Genomic DNA, 22,570 nt, shown 5'->3' on the forward strand with positions numbered 1-22,570 from the left:
TACACTGAAATGTTTTCCATTGTTCAGGAAAAGGAACATAGAAGCTCATCTTCATGCATATTTTAGTAATTGCTACCTTTTTCAGACTTTTTAAAACTTGCAATCATTTCAGCTGCTTGTACCTATTTTACTTGTAAGTCACCATTTTTCCATAAAATTTAAACTTTATCTCTGGCTCTCAGTGTATTGTTTAGGAGCAAATTGGTCAGAAACAACTGTCTCCATTTCCAAACATTACTTAACAAATTTATAACTTTCAGGCATCCGGGATAATGTTAGAGCTTTATAATGCATCTTAAAACAGGTATTTTATTGGGGAAGGGGGTCAATTTTCAAACTTGCTTTGATTTTTTAAATTTAAATGAATTTTCAGTGAATGATTATTGTTACACTCAGTCAAATTCAGAAAGTGACACTAAGTTTGATTGAGTGTTTCTACCCATGGTACAAGCTGCGTGCATATAATTATAGGAATGCATGTGAAATTATTGAGATATAATAAAGACTACTTTTTACCACTTGATTTCACATTTCAGTATGAAAATAGTATACAGTATTACTGCTCTTTTAGAAATAGCTAACCCCGAAAAGTCTTTGTGGCATATTTTGAATTTCTGTATAAATAATGCAATATAAACTGCTTAATAAAATCTGCAAGACAATGCTATTATACTATAAACTAATTAATTTTTAACCAGTTTGTTTTCAATGCAATTGTCATCTTCTTAGTTTTTCTTAACTATAAAAGTGATAAAATGATAAAAACTTAGATTATAGCATATTTTCCACTTAATTAAACCAATTTTTTCTTTCTTACAAGTTTCCATTTTTATGTAAATAGAATTCTCTTCCTTGTTGAGTTCTTTGATTGCTGCTAAGCTTAGAAAGTCTTCACTCAATAAATGTTTAATTAATTTTCAATTCCATTTAATAGTGTAAAAATATTTCATATATAATTCTTTAATTTAGAATTTACTTTAGTATATGCTATGAGGTGAAGATATAACTTGATTTCTTCCAAAATACTAAGCAGTTATCTGTGAGTGATCTTTCCTGCTGATTTGTGATCCCTCTTTTATCATATATGAAGTTCCTTTGTCTCTGAGTGGAAAGTTGGATCTACTTCTGGGATAGCTCTTCTGTTCCATTGATCTACCTGCCTATTTTAATTTTTTTCTATTAGACTAGGGTTTTATTATTCTTCATTTTCATCTTTTTTACTCTTACCTGCCTATTCCTCCATATGAACTTTAGAATAATTTTATTGTATTATTAGAACAATTAAGCATAAGATTTACTAAATTCTCTTGTGCTTAATGTGGAAATGTTAATTTTACAAAGTAAGACTTAAAGAAACAAAAATAGCTTAATACAACTTAGTGCCATCTTCATTATTCCCTGTTTTTATTCCGTCAGGGCTCAAAGAGAACATTTCTTTCAACTTATCTTGAATCTTAATATGAATAAACATACCTGCACATACATGCTCACACTGACACATGCACAGACATGTGCGCACATACTAACACATATGAACACATGTGCACACACACATGCACGCACATACACTCCCTCTCCTCTGGTGCATCATGGTATCAGGAGCCCTTGCTGCTGATTTTTTATGCTTTCCAAATTTGCTGTCCAGTACAAACATAAATAGTTTATTTACTAATAAGAGGGTTGACTTTATTTGACCCTTATAACATTCTTAATGATGTAGAAAGACCCTTTCAGGTTCTTAGTTTTTTCTTGCCTCTTGATCCATGAGCAGAAGGGTGGACAGTAAGGCTGAGTTGCCATTTTTTCCCAAATCAATGTTTCTAAAGTAATAAGGGAATAATTTCTCCTCCTCTCAACTGTAGGCCTTCACCCTATAGCACTATACTCGCAGTACACTTCATCTGCATTGAGTGGTCCCCTAGAAATGGTCACAACCACAACCATAATCCTATGATTGTGACTACATGCTAAATTGCTTTCTGGTATAGACTGCTGCCTCTTTTTCTGCTTTCTTTGAATAGATTGTTAAATTTCAAAATCCAGCTTATACCTGACTTTAAATCACTCAAGCTAAACATAAAGAAGCATTTAAACATAGATATAAAATAGTTTTTCCACATCATGCTGTAACTTGAAGGTGAATTCTTTGTTGTTAAAGGAGAGAGGTAAAATACATTTCTTGTATATCAGAAAGCAGATAAAAAGCCAAAGAACTTTTTAAGCATAATCTGTATCCATCTGGTAATTTTCCTTTTTACTATTATTCATCAGCTCATTATGTACTTATGACCCATAAAACACAGAATTAGTCTACATGAGACTTTTCATGATACATTTAACATATTTTAGCAATTGCTACCTGTTTCAGACTTTTTAAAACTTCAGTCATTTCAGCTGCTTGTACCTATTTTACTTGTAATTCACTGTTTTTCCATAAAATTTAAACTTTATCTCTGACATTCAGATATCTGACAGGAATTCTATTAGTGTAACTACCAGTCTTATATTGTTCCTGTGTAAAATCACAGGAATGACCTCAGATTTATGGTTCAAAACCATTACAAAGGCAGCAGACGTAGGTTTTCAGATCATCAGTGCTCAGTTTGATATTTATAAAATTCTTCAGAGGAAGAAATTTTGCTCCAAAGACCATTTCCTTCAGCTTACTGTCAAATATTAAACATTCTGTGTGAAGAGAGACAATTTGGTTAGGTATCTAATCAATCCCTTTCCAAACAAAAGCTGTAATGCAGCCTTCCCGGGAAATGTCAAGTCCAGACTTCGGGCCAAAGCCACTAACACAGTGCAGGGATTGGTCAACACAGTGGGGCCTCGTTTATCCACCTTTGTTGAGCACTGTGCTCTTCCAAATGGAAAAGGGTCATATAACTGAAGGCTACCTATTTAAAAAGCATCAAATAAATTAATAAATTTTTTGAAAGAAAAAAATAGTAATAAATAGAAGTATCAAAAGGGATTGTTTTAACCGTGTGATACCACAAGGTTTGTTCCTTCGTTTTTCACTCTGAACATTTATTAAGCCTTACTCTGTGCCTAGCACTGAGTTCAGTATATGGGACAAAAAAGTTCTTGCCATGCAGGCTACAGCTTAGACAAGAAACTTCTCTCTGGTGGTTATAAATATATGTATTTTCAAAAAGGGATGGGGGCGGGGTGGGGGGGAGTGCGGGTAGGATGGGACCGGCGCCCGGGGCTGGCGTGGAAGGGGGCGGCGAACGCCGAGGCTGGAGACCCGGGCTCCGCGGGCACACGCCGTGGAGTCGTGGCTGCGGGCTGGGTGGGCAGGGCAGGGCACGCTCGAGGACATGTGACAGTGGCTGCGAGGGGCTTCCACTGTGGCTAGGGGCGGTGCTCCCTGAACGCCCGCTTTCTGGCAGGCCCCGTCGGCGGTCAGGCTTTCAGCGACAGAAACGGGCGCCCACCGCCCAAGCGACCCCGGCAGACCATGTCCGCGCTCCTGAAGCGCCCCGGGCTTTCCAGCGTCATGCCAGGGTGCTGCACCGGCACACCGTGATGGAGCATGAGCGCAAGCGGCAAGGAAAAAGAGGTGTGCAAGATGATGGAACAGAAGAAAGGGAGAGGAGGAAGAAAAAGGAGATGGATGGAAGAGAGAACTAGACCAAGGAATAAATTATGAAGTTGCAGGGGAAGCTTTTGGCCCTACCCGAAGAGAAGCACCGGCTTTTCCTGCAACTCAAGAGGTTTTACATGAGGAAGAAAAACCGAGCCGCCGGATCTGCCCATTCTGACTTCAGCTGCTTACAGGAGAGCAGGACGGCTCAGCATGCAGGGGAGCCTTGGAGGTCACAACCTCCCAGGCACCCTCGGAGTAGCTGACAGAGCTAAGCAGATGTTCGGACCCCAAGTGCTTATGAGTGGGCACTACCTGGGCTCAGCTGCTGCTTTTACAGGGACCCCAGAGCATTGACAATCCTAATGCAGCCCAGGGGTTGCTTTCAGACTGTCTGGTCCTCTCCTCACTATGGGCCCAAACAGCCAGCATCTAGTCCCGGTCAGCAGCTCAGAACACCACCAGTGTTTCCTGCAGTGCGGTACAAGTCTCAGCCACAGCCACAGCCACAGCCCTATGCTGTTACGGCATGCACAGCCACTTTCAGCCCACCCAGACAGGGCTCCTCCAGCCTGATGGTGCCCTGACCTTGCGAACAGATGGAACATGCTAACCAGCAGACTGGCTTCTCTGACTTATCCTCCCTACATCCCATGCAACCCCAGGCTCTGCATCCAGCCCCTGGATTCCTTGCCTCCTCATAGCTCCCTATGCAGATGCAACCATCTGGGAAGTCATGCTTTGCAGCTACCAGCTAGCTTGACCCTTAGCTCCCCTTCAGTACATCCAGAACCCATGACTATCACAAGTGACCACCAGATTGTAACTTCAACCTCACCCCCTTCACATACTAAGAGTGAGGGCACCCCTACCCATATGTCCCAATCCAATAAAATCTAATTGCCACTGAAAAAAATGGTGGGTGGGAGATTTATGGGTTCTTGGGTATGTTCAGCAAAGGGAAAAACATTTCTACTAAAACCGGAAGACTAAGGAGGAGTTGGGCAGGTAGAGTGTATGGCTTGGGTGGGTTGAGGAAATCTGTAGAGTGATGGGGTTGGGGGACATTCTAAGCAGAGGGAAAAACTTGTGCAAATGCCAGTGTGTTTGAGGAACTCAATAGAGACTAGTTTGGCTATAACAAAAACAGCAAGAGGATGAACTGCTTGGTTTTGGAGGCTGGAGTGGAATGGTAGGCAAGGACCATATTAAGTCATATTAAGTATTTTAGATTTTATTCTAAAGTCCATTCAGTCAAAGGAGACATGTTAGCAAGTGTTGCATTTATAAAGTCAATTTGGCTGATGGATGGAGAACCAATTAGGAGAGACAAGAATAAAAAGTGGGGAGACCAATAGAAGACTATTGAAGAAATCTGTCCCAAGGTCAGGTGATGAAGACCTGAAAGAGAATGATGACATGGAGATAGAGATAAATGGATATCTTCAGAGATCTTTTGGTGTTGTAACTGATAGGGTAATAGGGTTGACAGTTGGGAGCATCAAGGCTGACTCCCAAGAGTCTGGATTGAGGAACTGGGCAGCAGATGATACCATTTACTGAGCTCTGGGACATGGAGAAGATGAGTCTTGAATAGAACAATAGTCATAGAGCTGAGAAGTGGGTGTGTAACTAAGCAAACTCAAAGGAAAATGACAAACATTGAACTCTGTTACTTATATACAAACAGTCTGTTATTTATTCATGGTTATATACACATTTTCACCTCTTGCTAATCATTTTAGAGGTACTGTTGTGTATCACGCATTATATGTACAGTATTTTGCTTTTTTTTCACCCAATGTTCTAGTTTGCTAATGCTGCCAGAGTGCAAGACACCAGAGATGGATTGGCTTTTATAAAAGGGGGCCCATTTAGTTACACAATTATAGTCTCAAGGCCACAAAGTGTCCAAGGTAACACACCAGCAACTGGGCACCTTCACCGGAGATGGCCAATGGTGTCTGGAAAACCTCTGTTAGCTGGGAAGGCATGTGGCTGGCGTCTGCTCCAAAGTTCTGGTTTCAAAATGGCTTTCTCCCAGGATGTTCCTCTCTAGGCTGCAGTTCCTCAAAAATGTCACTCTTAGTTGCACTTGGGGTGTTTGTCCTCTCTTAGCTTCTCCGGAGCAAGAGTCTGCTTTCAATGGCCGTCTTGAAACTGTCTCTCATCTGCAGCTCCCCTGCTTTCCTCAAAGTGTCCCTCTTGGCTGGAGCTCCTCTTCAAAATGTCACTCACAGCTCCACTGAGTTCCTTCTGCCTGTCAGCTTATTTATGTGGCTCCACTGATCAAGGCCCACCCTGAATGGGTGGGGCCACACCTCCACGGAAATTATCTTATCAGAGTCATCACCCACAGTCGGGTGGGGCACATTTCATGGAAACACTCAAAGAATTACAATCTAATTAACACTGATAGGTCTGCCCACACAAGATTACATCAAAAATAATGGCGTTTGGGGGACATAATACATTCAAACCGGCACACCCAATAAGCACCAATGCTTCCTGTGAGCAAAAAGCCTTACTAGGCACTGTGAGAATATAGAGGTGGATACAATGTGATCTCTTCTTTCATAGAATTTAGTCTATTAGGGGTTATGATATATGGAATCAAATAGCTATTAATGAAGGCTGAGGTGCCCTGGACCATAAGAGAGGGTAAAGGCTCAGAGATGAGAGAAATGATTTCTAGCTAGGGAATCAGAGAAGGCTTTTTGGAAGAGATGGCATTTGAGCTGCGCCCTGACTTGGCCTCACACTTCCCTACAGGGGAATCTGCATGGTCTGAGCACCAGAAGTAAAACTGGTGCAGCAGGTAAAATTAGTCTGGAGTGAACGCTTAGGAGGAGGAGTGGGTGACTGGATGCTGCTAGGACCTGAGACCCAAGGATGGAGGACCACAAGGGCGAGGCTTAGGAGTTTGGCTTTTATCCTATGGATGATGGGGAGCTTAGGGGGCAGAATAATCCGAGCTCTTCTGTAAGAAGGGGGTTTGTACCATGGCTTAGAGGATGCTCTGGAGGACTATTTTCTAAACCCTGTTTCCGTGTATTGCTAAAGGTCTCAGGCTGGTGATACTTCCTTAATGTAGTCTTCAGGGTAATACCTTTGCTGTGCTTGGTTTATCTATTCCCAGTTGGGTTTTTTTTTTTTTTTCTAGTTTTTCCATTATTCTAAATAAAGCTGTGGTGCATATTTTAAAACAATTTCAACAACCAGGGCTTTTTAGTACATACTCTGTTCAAGGACTTAACTAGGCATGAGGGACACAGATGAATGGATGTCACCCTTGTCTTCTAGGAATTCATAGTCTAATGCAAATGATATTTTGTGCTTTTTTTCTTTGGGGTTATTACTTTGAGCAATGCTATTCAAAATAGTAACAGAAAGTCAAAGAGAATGATGAGATTTTAAATTCATACTACAACTTCCTGATTATTTTCTAGAGAGATTGAATAGCCAGTTTGTATATTGTGAGCATTAAATCCCAGGACTCACATATTTTGGGCTTTATTATTTTCCCCAGTGCTCAGAAATGTATCTCTTCTCCAGAACTGACATAAAGGAGCCGTATTAAAATTGTTTCTCTCTTTGACCTGTTTGAAATTCACTCCCTTCATGGTGTTCAGTACCACAGTACGGTGATTTTGTCATCACGTTGAATTATTTCTGGGTAGCCAACTAATGTTTTAAAGGATTTTCTGGGATCACTATTTGCTTTTACTGGTGAAGACTACACCATGCCGTTTTGATCATTGCCTCTGTCTGTTAGAAGCAGATTAAGATTATGATCTGTAGAACAGAGCAATTGTATGTGTGCAGATGTGCTTCTGTGCTTGCACACCTGTTCCCTCTCATTCTTGCAGCAGTATTTAGCATCGAAGAGCTCAGGGTCCCAAGTCAAATCATCTATGTTCAAACGGCTTTTTTTCCTCACTCTGGGAGGCTTGCTCTACATTGTATCAAATATAGCCTGTAAACTGTACCAACATCTCACAGTAAATATTTTATATAACCACCTAAGATTGACAAATTGGCAAAAAGACATATTTTCAGATATTTCTTAAACATTTATTAGTTACAATTTTGAAGTTGAAAATTTCTTTTTGTGTATAGGAGTCTCATACATTTTTCATTCATTTTCATAGGCCACAGATCTGTGCTGTTTAATATGGTAGCACTAGCCACATGTGGCTGCTAAGCACTTGAAATGTAGATAATGTGACCAAGGGACTGAATTTTTAAATTTATTTAATTTCAATTAGTTTTAATTAAACACTGATATTCAACTCAGATATTCAAAAACTTTTAAGTGTGTTTGGAACAACTTGGGTATGCAAATCTACTTTTCACCTGAAAATTTTATGAAATCTAAGTACTTCTGATGAAAATATGGGGTCCAAATTGAGATGTGCTGTAAGTGTAAAATACATACTGGAATTTGAAGATTTAATTTAATAAAAGAGTATAAAATACCTCATCAATAGTTTTTATATTGATTACATGTTGATATGATAATGTTTGGGATATATTGGCTTAAATAAAAATGTATTATTAAAATTAATTTCACCTGTTCCCTTTAACTTTTCCCCCTTTTTGTGTGTGGCTTTTAGGAAACTTAAACTGACATATGTGGCTTGCATTATTTTTCTTTTGGACAGTGCTTCTCTAGAAGCTGTGCTAAGGTACCTATTGAAGAAAGTAGCCCTGAGTTGGAGACCCACTTCCCAGCTGTGTGACTTTAAACAAGTTAACCTCCCAAAGCAAGACTCAGTCTCCTTATCTATACAATAGGGATGCTAATCATACCTACCTCATGATTTGTTTTGAGGGCTGAATGAAATACATGTCAAAATAAATTAGATCACTCCCTGGTAATAGCTGATGCTCAATAAATGTTTATTATCGTTGTTACTGCAACTACTACTGTCATCAGTTTGTCAAGTTTTTTTTTAATCCGGAAGAATTTTTAATTGGGTTACATTAAATCTATATTTAAATATAGACCTTATTTTTATTTTTCAATGTTTAGTTTTCCCAACCAGGAAACCAACCAGGAACCTGTCTTAACCTTTGCCTGATTGCTTGTGTCTTCCTTTATTGCTTCAAGGAAAGTTATATGATATCCTTAAATAAATCTCTCTTACCCTGAATCAAATTAATACTCAACACTAATTTTGTTACTTGAATCCTTTCATGACATTTTCTGAATGTTTGGCATTAGTGCATTAAGAATGCCTGGTACTGCGAGGGCGGTGGCCCTGTGGCTCGAAAATTCTGAGCTACAACCCAAGGAAGTAAAACATTAGTTCAGAGGAAGACAGTAACTCTCTTAAGGGTAATTTGGCTGTTCACGATGAAGTTGGGAAAATCTAAAGGGAGTTTTTCTCAAAGCTCGAGCGAAGGAAAAACCTACAAAAACCAGTGCAAAACAGCTCATCAGCAGCAGAAATGGGGAATGGTTGCCCGAATTGAGTCAAGCCTGAGTAGGCTGAGAAGCTTGGATGAGAAACCTTACAAAAGTACTGAATGTGAAAAAAAGTTTCAGTCAGGGTTCAACTCTTTTTCAACACCAGAAAATCCATACGGGAAAGAAATCCCACAAATGTGCTGATTGTGGGAAAAGTTTCTTTCAGAGTTCTAATCTCATTCGGCATCAACAGATCCTCACCAGGGAAAAACCCTATGAGTGTGATGAGTGTGGTGAAAGGTTTAAATAGAGCTCAAATCTCATTCATCACCAGAGAAGTCATACCAGAGAAAAGCCCTGTCAGTGTGTTGAGTGTGGCCAATGTTTTAGCCAGAGCTCCCACCGCATTCAACACCAGAGAACTCACACGGGGGAGAAGCCCTACTGTGCAGCAAGTGCCGCGAGTGCTTCAGCCAGAGCTCTCATCTCAGGCAGCACACAAAGGTGCACGAGGAAGAGAAGCCTCGGAAGACCAAGACCGGAAGACCAGCGCAAAAACAGCAGGGCAGAAACACACCTAGTGTCATCTTGAAAAGCTAGTACAGGAAAGAAGTCTGTGGCAGGTCTCTGCTAAGCAAAAGGCATGGCTTCAGCCCTCTTTAAAAAACATTTTTTTAAAGGCTGATCTTTTAGTACTTGAGATGCTTTTTAGTAGAACACTTAAATATTGCATTTTTTTCTAACATGGAGACATTGGGAGTTCAATGACATTATTGGGCTGAAAGAAACTACATTAGTTCAGCTGTACTCATTTTATTTTTTTTAATGTGACTTGGAGCACAAAGAATTGAAAATATGTTTTGAGAGACTACAAGATCCCTTGACCTCATTTGAAATTGCTTCCTGCTTCATTTTGACAAATAACATAATGTTTTGATGATGTGTATATGAAAGTGCAAGAATGTGCCAATGATTCCTTAATTTTAGGACATTTAATGGAAGGAGTAATTAAATAAAAGGGAGAAGAAATTAATTCCATCTGTTTTGGAGTTTTGCAGCCGAAGGTATGAGTTCTTAGGTTGTCTGTAAAGTTTTGTAGTGTAGTAATTAATGATTTGTAAGTATGAGTTGGAAATTCAGCTTCATAAAAATGTATTCAAGATCATAGATTTTTAATCAACAAGGTCCATCCCTCTACCTTACCTTTCCTTTGTTTCTTTCCTTCTGCTTATGGACAGTTTTAATTACAGGAGTAGAATTTCCCTGTTTTTACTGAATTCTTTGTAAGAAATACTATAGAAGCCAAAGGGAGAACTGAATTAGACCCCAAGTCTCCTGTTCCTCCTAACCTTGCTCTTTGTGAAGGTGTTACTGCTGTCCCTTGTTTTCCAGAAGCTCGGATGGATTGATGTTGAGCCATTCCCATGCCCTTGGCCTCTTTTGGCATTATCTTGTGCTCTGGCAAACTGAGCCAACCTTTTATATTTACACGGATAGATAATTACACTGTATTTTACTAGCACGATCAGCAGCTTGCTTCTTGCTAACTAAAAATCTACAATTTAAACAGTTCCCTGTCTTTCCCTTTGAGAGCTTTAGATAACCCTGGTTATCATAAACAAATGTTTGTCATTAGCAAAAATCTTTAATTCAAGTGTCAAAGCATTGTAGCTCCTTTGAAATCTAAGTTAACTTTTTTGGCATTATAGGAATTAAGTCTAGCAAACCTGTTTCTTCCATCAGAACAGTGCAAGGTTTTAGACATTCTGATCAGCTGGCAGCTCAGATTTTAATATCTATTGAATATTAAAGCTCTTCTAATTTCTTTTTTATGTCTTTTATAATCAGATCAGTTCCTGTCATATTAATGACAATTATCTGTAAAATTTTTAAAATTGAATATTTTGCATAAAAAAAGAATGCCTGGCACCTAACATACATTCAACTAATCTTTTTTAAGGAATTATTGAATGATTTTTGTAGCAGTGTTTTGTGTTTTTATCATACAACTCCAGTAAACCTATTTTTTAGCACTAAGTTTGTTGATCCTTACATTTTCTAGCTGTATATAATCATCTGTTTTAAAAAAAAGTGGTACTTTTCCATTTCCTATTCTTATTATTCCTCTTAGCATTTTTCCTTCTTGGACAACTATTACAAGCATTTCTTCTGCTAAATTAAGTAGTAATTTTTTTTTAAAGAATGAAAATGTAGAGTATATTCTTTATTATATTGAGAAAGATTGTTCCATAACTTTGAGTTTTTAAAAAAAATCAGAAATAGCTGTGGATTTTATTCAGTGTAAATTTTCAGTTTTCTGTTTCTTCCTTCTTATTAGCTCTTTCTGTTGACCCTTCTGGCTCATTCCTAGAAGAAATGCTCTCTCTGCTTCTAATATGTGTGAGTCAGAACATCATCTATTAAGACAGAGCCTAAGTTGGTTCTAAGCTAGGACCTTGCGGGGTTCCTTGATGGATAATGGGTGCAAGGCTTGAGCTTGGTCTTGTCACGTGTGTTTTGGCTCTGTAGAGGCAATTTTTCATAATTCCTGGTCCTTGTTGAAATTTGAGATAATTATAAATGGCAGAGAGGTGATTTTCAGATAAAGGAGTCCTATTGCATTATGCAGAGTTCCTGACACTGTTTGGTAAATGGATGAGAATAAATGATAGATCTTGACTGCAGAGCCCTGGGGAAGTTGTTCTGCTCCACATTTCTGTTGTTTATAATGACAATAAACATCTCATCCCATTGCTACTCAACCTTACTCAAAAAGGACCACTGGCTCTCAGAGAGAAAAAAAAATCATTTAAAAGCTACAGACAAATGAAAAATAGCTTCTGACCTGTTTTGTGGGTTTTGAGAGATGGAGAATACAATTTTCAACTTACCCACTTTACAGATATATAGAGAACCTACACAGTTTTTTTTTTTTTTTTTTTTTTTTTTTAAAAAAAAAATTGTACTTTCGATTGTTTACAGTACCATTACATAGTTGTACATTCATCACCTAAATCAATCCCTGACACCTTCATTAGCACACACACAAAAATAACAAGAATAATAATTAGAGTGAAAAAGAGCAATTGAAGTAAAAAAGAACACTAGGTACCTTTGTCTGTTTGTTTGCTTCCCCTACTTTTCTACACATCGATCCATAAACTAGACAAAGTGGAGTTTGGTCCTTATGGCATTCCCAATCCCACTGTCACCCCTCATAAGCTACATTTTTATACAACTGTCTTCGAGATTCATGGGTTCTGGGTTGTAGTTTAATAGTTTCAGGTATCCACCACCAGCTACCCCAATTCTTTAGAACCTAAAAAAGGTTGTCTAAAGTGTGCGTAAGAGTGCCCACCAGAGTGATCTCTCGGCTCATTTTGGAATCTCTCTGCCACTGAAGCTTATTTCATTTCCTTTCACATCCCCCTTTTGGTCAAGAAGATGTTCTCCATCCCACGATGCCGGGTCTACATTCCTCCCCGGGAGTCATATTCCACGTTGCCAGGGAGATTCACTTCCCTGGGTGTCTGATCCCACGTAGGGGGGAGGGCAGTGATTTCACCTTTCAAGTTGGCTTAGCCAGAGAGAGAGGGCCACATCTGAGCAACAAAGAGGCATTCAGGAGGAGACTCTTAGGCACAAATACAGGGAGGCCTAGCCTCTCCTTTGCAGCAACCGTCTTCCCAAGGGTAAAACTTATGGTAGAGGGCTCAACCCATCAAACCACCAGTCCCCTATGCCTGTGGTCATGTTAGCAACCATGGAGGTGGGGTAGGCGAATACCCCTGCATTCTCCACAGGCTCCTCAAGGGGGCACTACATCGTTTTTTTTTTTTTTTTTTTTTTTTTTTTTTTCCTTGTTTGTCTTTTTTCTTTCTTTTTTTTTTTTAACTTTCCCTTCTTTTTTCAAATCAACTGTATGAAAAAAAAAGTTAAAAAGAAAACAAACATACAATAAAAGAACATTTCAAAGAGACCATAGCAAGGGAATAAGAAAAAGACAACTAACCTAAGATAACTGCTTAACTTCCAACATGTTCCTGCTTTACCCCAAGAAAGTTACATACTATAGCAACATTTCAGTGAACTTGTTCCTACTACATCCATCAGAAATTAACAGACCATAGTCATTTCTGGGCATCCCCAGAACGTTAAATAGCTTATCTGTTCTTCTTGGATTATTGTTCCCCCTTCCTTAATTGCTCTCTACTGCTAGTTCCCCTACATTCTACATTATAAACCATTTGTTTTACATTTTTCAAAGTTCACATTAGTGGTAGCATATAATATTTCTCTTTTTGTGCCTGGCTTATTTCGCTCAGCATTATGTCTTCAAGGTTCATCCATGTTGTCATATGTTTCACCAGATCGTTCCTTCTTACTGCCGCGTAGTATTCCATCGTGTGTATATACCACATTTTATTTGTCCACTCATCTGTTGATGGACATTTGGGTTGTTTCCATCTCTTGGCAATTGTGAATAATGCTGCTATGAACATTGGCGTGCAGATATCTGTTCGTGTCACTGCTTTCCGATCTTCCGGGTATATCCCGAGAAGTGCAATCGCTGGATCGAATGGTAGCTCTATCTCTAGTTTTCTAAGGAACTGCCAGACTGACTTCCAGAGTGGCTGAACCATTATACAGTCCCACCAACAATGAATAAGAGTTCCAATTTCTCCACATCCCCTCCAGCATTTGTAGTTTCCTGTTTGTTTAATGGCAGCCATTCTAACCGGTGTTAGATGGTATCTCATTGTGGTCTTAATTTGCATCTCTCTAATAGCTAGTGAAGCTGAACATTTTTTCATGTGTTTCTTGGCCATTTGTATTTCCTCTTCAGAGAACTGTCTTTTCATATCTTTTGCCCATTTTATAATTGGGCTGTCTGTACTATTGTCATTGAGTTGTAGGATTTCTTTGTATATGCAAGATATCAGTCTTTTGTCAGATACATGGTTTCCAAAAATTTTTTCCCATTGAGTTGGCTGCCTCTTTACCTTTTTGAGAAATTCCTTTGAGGTGCAGAAACTTCTAAGCTTGAGGAGTTCCCATTTATCTATTTTCTCTTTTGTTGCTTGTGCTTTGGGTGTAAAGTCTAGGAAGTGGCCTCCTAATACAAGGTCTTGAAGATGTTTTCCTACATTATCTTCTAGGAGTTTAATGGTACTTTCTTTTATATTGAGATCTTTGGTCCATTTTGAGTTAATTTTTGTGTAGGGGGTGAGGTAAGGGTCCTCTTTCATTCTTTTAGATATGGATATCCAACTCTCCCAGCCCCATTTGTTGAAAAGACCATTATGGCTCAGTTCGGTGACTTTGGGGGCCTTATCAAAGATCAGTCGGCCATAGATCTGAGGGTCTATCTCTGAATTCTCAATTCGATTCCATTGATCTATATGTCTATCTTTGTGCCAGTACCATGCTGTTTTGACAACTGTGGCTTTATAATAAGCTTCAAAGTCAGGGAGTGTAAGTCCTCCCACTTCGTTTTTCTTTTTTAAAGTGTCTTTAGCAATTCGAGGCATCTTCCCTTTCCAAATAAATTTGATAACTAGCTTTTCCAAGTCTGCAAAGTAGGTTGTTGGAATTTTGATTGGGATTGCATTGAATCTGTAGATGAGTTTGGGTAGAATTGACATCTTAATGACATTTAGCCTTCCTATCCATGAACATGGAATATTTTTCCATCTTTTAAGGTCCCCTTCTATTTCTTTTAGTAGAGTTATGTAGTTTTCTTTGTATAGATCTTTTACATCTTTGGTTAAGTTTATTCCTAGGTACTTGATTTTTTTAGTTGGTATTGAAAATGGTATCTTTTTCTTGAGTGTCTCTTCAGTTTGTTCATTTCTAGCATATAGAAACATTACTGACTTATGTGCATTAATCTTGTATCCCGCTACTTTGCTAAATTTGTTTATTAGCTCTAGTAGGTGTATCGTTGATTTCTCAGGGTTTTCTAGATATAAGATCATATCATCTGCAAACAATGACAGTTTTACTTCTTCTTTTCCAATTTGGATGCCTTTTATTTCTTTGTCTTGCCGGATTGCCCTGGCTAGCACTTCCAGCACAATGTTGAATAACAGTGGTGACAGCGGGCATCCTTGTCTTGTTCCTGATCTTAGAGGGAAGGCTTTCAGTCTCTCACCATTGAGTACTATGCTGGCTGTGGGTTTTTCATATATGCTCTTTATCATGTTGAGGAAGTTTCCTTCAATTCCTACCTTTTGAAGTGTTTTTATCAAAAACGGATGTTGGATTTTGTCAAATGCTTTTTCAGCATCTATTGAGATGATCAATTGATTTTTCCCTTTCGAGTTTTTAATGTGTTGTAATACATTGATTGTTTTTCTTATGTTGAACCATCCTTGCATGCCTGGAATGAACCCCACTTGGTCATGGTGTATGATTTTTTTAATGTGTCTTTGGATTCGATTTGCAAGTATTTTGTTGAGGATTTTTGCATCTATATTCATTAGGGAGATTGGCCGGTAGTTTTCCTTTTTTGTAGCATCTTTGCCTGGTTTTGGTATTAGATTGATGTTAGCTTCATAAAATGAATTAGGTAGTGTTCCATTTTTTTCAATGTTTTGAAAGAGTTTGAGTAAGATTGGTGTCAGTTCTTTCTGGAAAGTTTGGTAGAATTCCCCTGTGAAGCCATCTGGCCCTGGGCATTTATTTGTGGGAAGATTTTTGATGACTGATTGGATCTCTTTGCTTGTGATGGGTTGGTTGAGGTCTTCTATTTCTTCTCTGGTCAGTCTAGGTTGTTCATATGTTTCCAGGAAATTGTCCATTTCTTCTACATTATCCAGTTTGTTGCCATACAGTTGTTCATAATATCCTCTTATAATTTTTTTAATTTCTTCAGGATCTGCAGTTATGTCACCTTTTTCATTCATTATTTTGTTTATATGGGTCTTCTCTCTTTTTGATTTTGTCAGTCTAGCTAGGGGCTTGTCAATCTTGTTGATCTTCTCAAAGAACCAACTTTTGGTGATATTTATCCTTTCTATTGTTTTTTTGTTCTCTATGTCATTTATTTCTGCTTTAATCCTTGTTATTTCTTTTCTTGTACTTGGTTTAGGATTGGTTTGCTGTTCATTTTCTAGCTTCTTCAGTTGATCCATTAGTTCTTTGATTTTGGCTCTTTCTTCCTTTTTAATATATGCGTTTAGTGCTATAAATTTCCCCCTTAGCACTGCTTTTGCTGCATCCCATAGGTTTTGGTATGTTGTGTTCTCATTTTCATTCGTCTCTATATATTTAGCAATTTCTCTTGCTATTTCTTCTTTAACCCACTGATTGTTTAGGAGTGTGTTGTTTAACCTCCAGGTATTTGTGAATTTTCTAAGTCTCTGATGGTTATTGACTTCTAATTGTATTCCATTGTGGTCAGAGAATGTGCTTTGAATAATTTCAATCTTTTTAAATTTATTGAGGCTTGTTTTATGTCCCAGCATATGATCTATTCTGGAGAAAGTTCCGTGAGCACTAGAAAAGTATGTGTATCCTGGTGATTTGGGATGTAATGTCCTGTAGATGTCTGTTAAATCTAATTCATTTATCATATTGTTTAGGTTTTCAATTTCCTTATTGGTCTTCTGTCTGGTTGATCTATCTATAGGAGAGAGTGATGTGTTGAAGTCTCCCACAATTATTGTGGAAACATCAATTGCTTCCTTTAGTTTTGCCAATGTTTCTCTCATGTATTTTGTGGCACCTTGATTGGGTGTATAGACATTTATGATTGTTATTTCTTCTTGCTGAATTGCCCCTTTTATTAGTATGTAGTGGCCTTCTTTGTCTCTCAAAACATCCCTGCATTTGAAGTCTATTTTATCTGAGATTAATATTGCTACACCTGCTTTCTTTTGGCTGTAGCTTGCATGAAATATTTTTTTCCATCCTTTCACTTTCAGTTTCTTTGTGTCCCTGTGTCTAAGATGAGTCTCTTGTATGCAACATATTGATGGTTCATTTTTTTTGATCCATTCTGCGAATCTATATCTTTTAATTGGGGAGTTTAATCCATTTACATTCAACGTTAAAACCGTGAAGGCATTTCTTGAATCGGCCATCTTATCCTTTGGATTATGTTTGCCATATTTTTCCCTCTCTCTATTAATATCCTTTATTGTACCCATACCGAATCTCTTTAGTACTGAACCTTTCTCCAAGTCTCTCTGTCCTGTCTTTGTTTCTCTGTCTGTAGGGCTCCCTTTAGTATCTCCAGTAGGGCAGGTCTCTTGTTAGCAAATTCTCTCAGCATTTCTTTGTCTGTGAAAAATTTAAGCTCTCCCTCAAATTTGAAGGAGAGCTTTGCTGGGTAAAGTATTCTTGGCTGGAAATTCCTCTCACTCAGAATTTTAAATATATCGTGCCACTGCCTTCTCGCCTCCATGGTGGCTGCTGAGTAGTCACTACTTAGTCTTATGCTGTTTCCTTTGTATGTGGTGAATTGCTTTTCTCTTGCTGCTTTCAGAACTTGCTCCTTCTCTTCTATGTTTGACAGTGTGATCAGTATATGTCTCGGAGTGGGTTTTTTTGGATTTATTCTATTTGGAGTTCGCTGAGCATTTATGATTTGTGTATTTATGTTGTTTAGAAGATTTGGGAAGTTTTCCCCAACAATTTCTTTGAATACTCTTCCTAGACCTTTACCCTTTTCTTCCCCTTCTGGGACACCAATGAGTCTTATATTCGGACGTTTCATATTATCTATCATATCCCTGAGGTCCATTTCGAGTTTTTCAATTTTTTTCCCCATTCTTTCTTTTATGTTTTCATTTTCCATTCTGTCATCTTCCAGGTCACTGATTCGTTGTTCAACTTCCTCTAGTCTTGTACTATGAGTGTCCAGAATCTTTTTAATTTGGTCAACAGTTTCTTTAATTTCCATAAGATCATCCATTTTTTTATTTAGTCTTGCAATGTCTTCTTTATGCTCTTCTAGGGTCTTCTTGATTTCCTTCATATCCCGTACTAGGGTCTCATTGTTCATCTTTAGTTCTTTGAGTAGCTGCTCTAGGTGTGTCTCTTCTGGTCTTTTGATTTGGGTGCTTGGGCTTGGGTTATCCATATCGTCTGGTTTTTTCATATGCTTTATAATTTTCTGTTGTTTTTGGCCTCGTGGCATTTGCTGACCTTGATAGGGTTCTTTTAGGGTTTGTAGACCAGTTGAAGTCCTTATCTCTAATTTATCAGATCTACAGCTTTGTGGAGTACACTTTCTCTAACTAACCAGCAGGTGGCGTCCACGAGCCACCTGTTCTCCACAAGCCAGATCTCCCCTGCTTAGCCTTTTTGGTGAGTGGGGGAGTGAGTCTTGTGGGGCCCAATTGGTGTCCCAAGCTTGCGTGTGTAGTTGGTGTTGCCTGCCCTGTATGTGGGGCGTGTTTCTGGGCAGTCGGGGAGGGGGGGTGGCCCTAACAATCAAATCTCCCTGATGATCCTAGAGTTTTAAAGCTACTGCAATAGTCTAATCCTTCAGTTCAGTCCTGCCACAGTTGTCTCTGCCACTGACCCACAAGTCTTTGGTATTGGCGTATGGCTCCTGAGACTTGCAAGTGGGCCCCTCTTCCAGGCTGTGCACCCCGGGTCCTCTGTTGAGGGATGACTGTGCTATGTCGCAGGTGGGTGCCGTCCCCCCAGGGCAGTTCTGGGCTGCTGGGCTGTGTTGGGAGGCTCCCAGTCTGCTCAAATGATGGCTGAATGGGGCTCTGTTAATTCACACTGCTCCCCCTTCCCAGCTCTGGGACATTCAGCTGAGGTTGCAGGGAAGGCTAATGTCCACGCCCAGTTTTGTGGTGTGTGCCTGTTATTTGAAGCACTTCCGTCACACTGGGTTGTCTGGGGCAGCTCTGGGCTATGGGGCTGGCGATGGGCAGGAGTGTTTCCTGTCCACCAGGATGGTGGCTGTGAGCGGACACCCCCCTTTTCTTGGGAAGTTGTGTTGTTTAGTGAATTTTCTCAGCCACTGGATTATTGCCTTTTGTCTCAGAGCTCTCTTAGTTCTGCTCTTGACTTGACGTGCCCAAATTTCAATTCTTTGAAGCTTTCTGTATTGAGCTTCTTAGAGTAATTGTTTTACAAAAAGCAAAAAGGATTTAAAAAAAAAAAAAAAACGGCCCTCCTCAGAGATCTAATGGGTTATTGAAATGCTAATAGACAAAGCAACCAGGGCCATTAAGGAAAAGTGCCCAGGGCAGAGAGATCAGCCTTGCTTCGGGATTTGCATATGCGCCTCAAGGCCTGATCTCCGCCCTTCCCCTTTCTGTGTTCACCAGAACTCCAAAAATCCTCTGCTTTTATTTTGGAGTTTTTCGTGTTGTTTTTTTTCTATGCCTGTCTCCTCTCTGCTGGGCTGGCTGCTCTCAGAGTCTCTGGTGTCTGGCCTCAGTCTATCTATGGTTGGAGTTTGAATCAGTAGAATGAGTTTCCGGTAAGAGCAGCCACTGCAATTCTCCCTTCTCCTTCCTGGAGCTGACAGCCCCTCCTCCCCCGGGACTGAGCCTGGCAGGGAGGGGCGCGGGTCCCCTGGCCGCAAAAACTTACAGATTTCGCTGATCTCAGCAGTTCCACGTTTTCATGAGTGTTGTATGAAGTATGCCCAAAGACAGATTGCTCTGTGGTGTCCAGTCCACGCAGTTCCTGGCTTTTTACCTACTTTCCTGGAGGAGTAACTCCCTACACAGTTTTAAAAATTTATATCAAGTCCTTGCTATCTGGTGTTTCATAATGGAATCCTCACAGTTACAAAGTTGAAAGGGAACCAAAGTCATCATAAAGCAAAAAAGAAAAAAAAAAATCACCAAAGAAACAATACACCTTTTAAATTTGTCATCATCAAACATCCAAATTGAACAACAACTCATTCCTCTTCATGGTCTGTGTTTTTTCTCTTCTCTCCCTCTCTCTGTTCAAGCACTGCCTCCTGTCTGGAATTCCTGCCCCATTCATCCAGTCACTCATTCACTCAACAGTAGCTGTTGAATATCTTCTGTGGGCCAGGATCTGGGCTGTGTAGATAAACACCCTCAACCTCTCTTAAGCCACAGCTCAAATGCCACCTCCTCCAGGTAGCAGACACTTCTCTGATTCGTTATCCCCTGCTCCACAAAGTTAAAACTGCTCTCCTCTTGGCTGAGTGTCCATAGCACTAGTGACTTCTCTTTTAGTGAGCGTGGTGCTGTGTTCCATGTGGTGTTTTACCTAGTGGTGTTTGTATCTTATCCCTCTCAAGAGGAGAGTTGGTGTTTTCTCAGCTCTCTATCTTCCCTCTCCACGATGCTGAGGACTGACCCAGTTTGTGACCACTAACCAGAATCCCCTCTCTTTTTTCTCTTTCAGAGCTAAAGTGGCTGCAGCTGACGTGCCCCCCGGAAACCCAACCCAGCCCCTCACCCCTGTGAGACACACAGTAAGGATAGACAAAGATGCCCTCCTCCGGGACTATGGATTTCACATTTCCGAGAGCCTTCCCCTCACAGTGGTGGCCGTCACTGCAGGTAGGGGCTGACTGGGAAACGAGAAAGGTGTTGGCTTCTTGGGAGGAAGCAGTCCTGGTTCTCCTCTCATCTCTCAAAATGCAGGAAGTTAGAAACAGCATGCCTAATGCTGAACTAATTCTGTCCTGGGCTTTGCACCTTCCTTTGGTGCTGGGAGGGAAGGAGCCCCAAGTGCACCTGCTGCTTTGAACCCCAGTCTTCTGCTGGCCCCGCTGGGCCTTTGTCTACCAGGCTCCTGGGCCAGTCTCCGGGCCGGGCCGTGAAAGCATTTGGATGAGCCTCCCCTCCGCATGCTGGGAGCTGGGGAGTTTCTGGTCAGCCAGAAATAGAAACTATCGATTTGTTTTCACTTGAGTCTCTGCGAGTTACGGGCTGTGCCAGGGTGGAGGGAACCAGGCTGGGAATGGATAGTGTTTGTTTTCCTACTTCAGCTATGTTTTGATGTTAGATCTAGAACTAGTTAAAATCTATTAATTTCTATTTACACACACAGATGTGTGCACACAGAGTCTTTTGAGATAAATGTAATAGAATCACTAGCCAGCTCTGCTGATTTACAGGGTTTCTGCTCATCTTCAAGCCCCAGGACTTGAAGTTGATGGATGGTGGGTAGGTTATCCATGGTTTATAAACAGAAAAGATGAGATCCACGTAAGCCCAAGGCGGCCGAGGCTGGGGGTAGGCTGGGGATGAGCCGGCGCCCTGGGGATGGGGTCCGGCTGCCATTCGGGTGTGCTGCTCTGACACAAGGGGTCTGGACCACCCTCCCCCCACCCCACTCCCGACACGAGCAGCAGTGACTGCTTCTCTGTTCAACAGGGGGCACCGCACATGGCAAGCTTTTCCCCGGGGATCAGATCCTCCAAATGAACAATGAGGCTGCCGAAGACCTTTCCTGTGAACGAGCAGTCAATATTCTGAGGTACTAAATTGTCTTTCAGCATCCACAAAGTTGCACACACGATCACAGAGCAAAGACGAGCAGCGGGAATGGCGTAAGTGATCCCTCTGTGATTTTAGTAAGGTCCAGTCTTTAAAGCAGCAAGAACAGCCTTCTTTTAGGATTCCCACGCTCTCTCTTATGATGGCTTCTCTGTGGTGGTTGTCACTATCCACCCTCTTTCTCCTGCCCCCAGAATTGCTTGGGAGGCATCGAACCCCGACTACACACAAAGCACAGTGCCAGGCACTGTAGGGAGTGTAATTATTAATCCTACACAGCCCCTACCCTCTAAGTATTTATAGGGTTGTTGTAATTCATGCCAAAGATTGGACTAAATTGATACCAAATCCACTTGCTCTTCTTTAACCTTTTTGATATCTCTTAAATGTTCTCGCGAGAATAGCCTGGTTGGTGTATGTGTAGTTTCACTGATCTAGCACCTGGTACGTGGTAGTGTTGTGATGTGTGCAGATGCCTAACTTTCTGCCTAGACAGTGATCTCCTTGACACCAGGGCCTGGCACACAGTGGGTGCTCAGTTATATGGTTAGCACTGAAAAGTGGTGCCCGTGGTTTTAAGAAGGAGAGATGTCAGGGATAGGAGTGAATAGGGCTAACAGGTGTTTTATAGGCACATGCAGACTTAGGGGCTCAAGACTGTTTTAATGACTTTCGTATAAATAAAAAGAGATGAGACAGTTGGATAAAAGCCAACTTGGAGACACAGATGCACTTCAGCATGAGTCTGTTTGTGAGAGGTAGACCTAGTGTTTGGGTGGTATTCATTTCTGAGGACACATGGCATGCAACACGTACTGAGTAACAGGTAACAGTATGAGGTCAAGAAGAAGAAAATGAAAATGCAGGATGCAGTCTCCCGTCAGGAAGCACACAGCCTTGCTATAGACACACACACACACACACACACACACACACACACACACACACACGCAGTTTAACTTAGGATTTATAGAGAATCGTTCAAAGTATAGAAAACAACATCCCATCAGCTCAGCCCAATATTGCTTCAGGAATGCCAGAGAGTAACTCTAGTGGGTGTGCAGCCAGGGAGTGATTTGGTGATTTCATTAAAAAAAAAATTAGTTG

At 40.4% G+C, this 22,570-nt stretch overlaps 1 protein-coding gene and 1 pseudogene across 1 annotated transcript in view; both read left to right on the forward strand.

The window, feature by feature from the left end:
* FRMPD1 (FERM and PDZ domain containing 1) overlaps nucleotides 1-22,570 on the forward strand; it is a 146,381-nt gene that overhangs the window by 91,617 nt on the left and 32,194 nt on the right. The window contains exons 3-4 of the mRNA XM_037797314.1: nucleotides 20,364-20,521; nucleotides 21,341-21,443. Of these exons, the coding sequence (XP_037653242.1) occupies nucleotides 20,364-20,521; nucleotides 21,341-21,443 (261 nt within the window). The remainder of the gene's footprint in view (nucleotides 1-20,363; nucleotides 20,522-21,340; nucleotides 21,444-22,570) is intronic.
* LOC119505680 lies at nucleotides 3,467-4,350 on the forward strand (annotated as a pseudogene).

The sequence above is a fragment of the Choloepus didactylus genome, chromosome 10, assembly GCF_015220235.1.
Source record: "Choloepus didactylus isolate mChoDid1 chromosome 10, mChoDid1.pri, whole genome shotgun sequence".
Taxonomy (NCBI): Eukaryota; Metazoa; Chordata; class Mammalia; order Pilosa; family Megalonychidae; genus Choloepus; species Choloepus didactylus.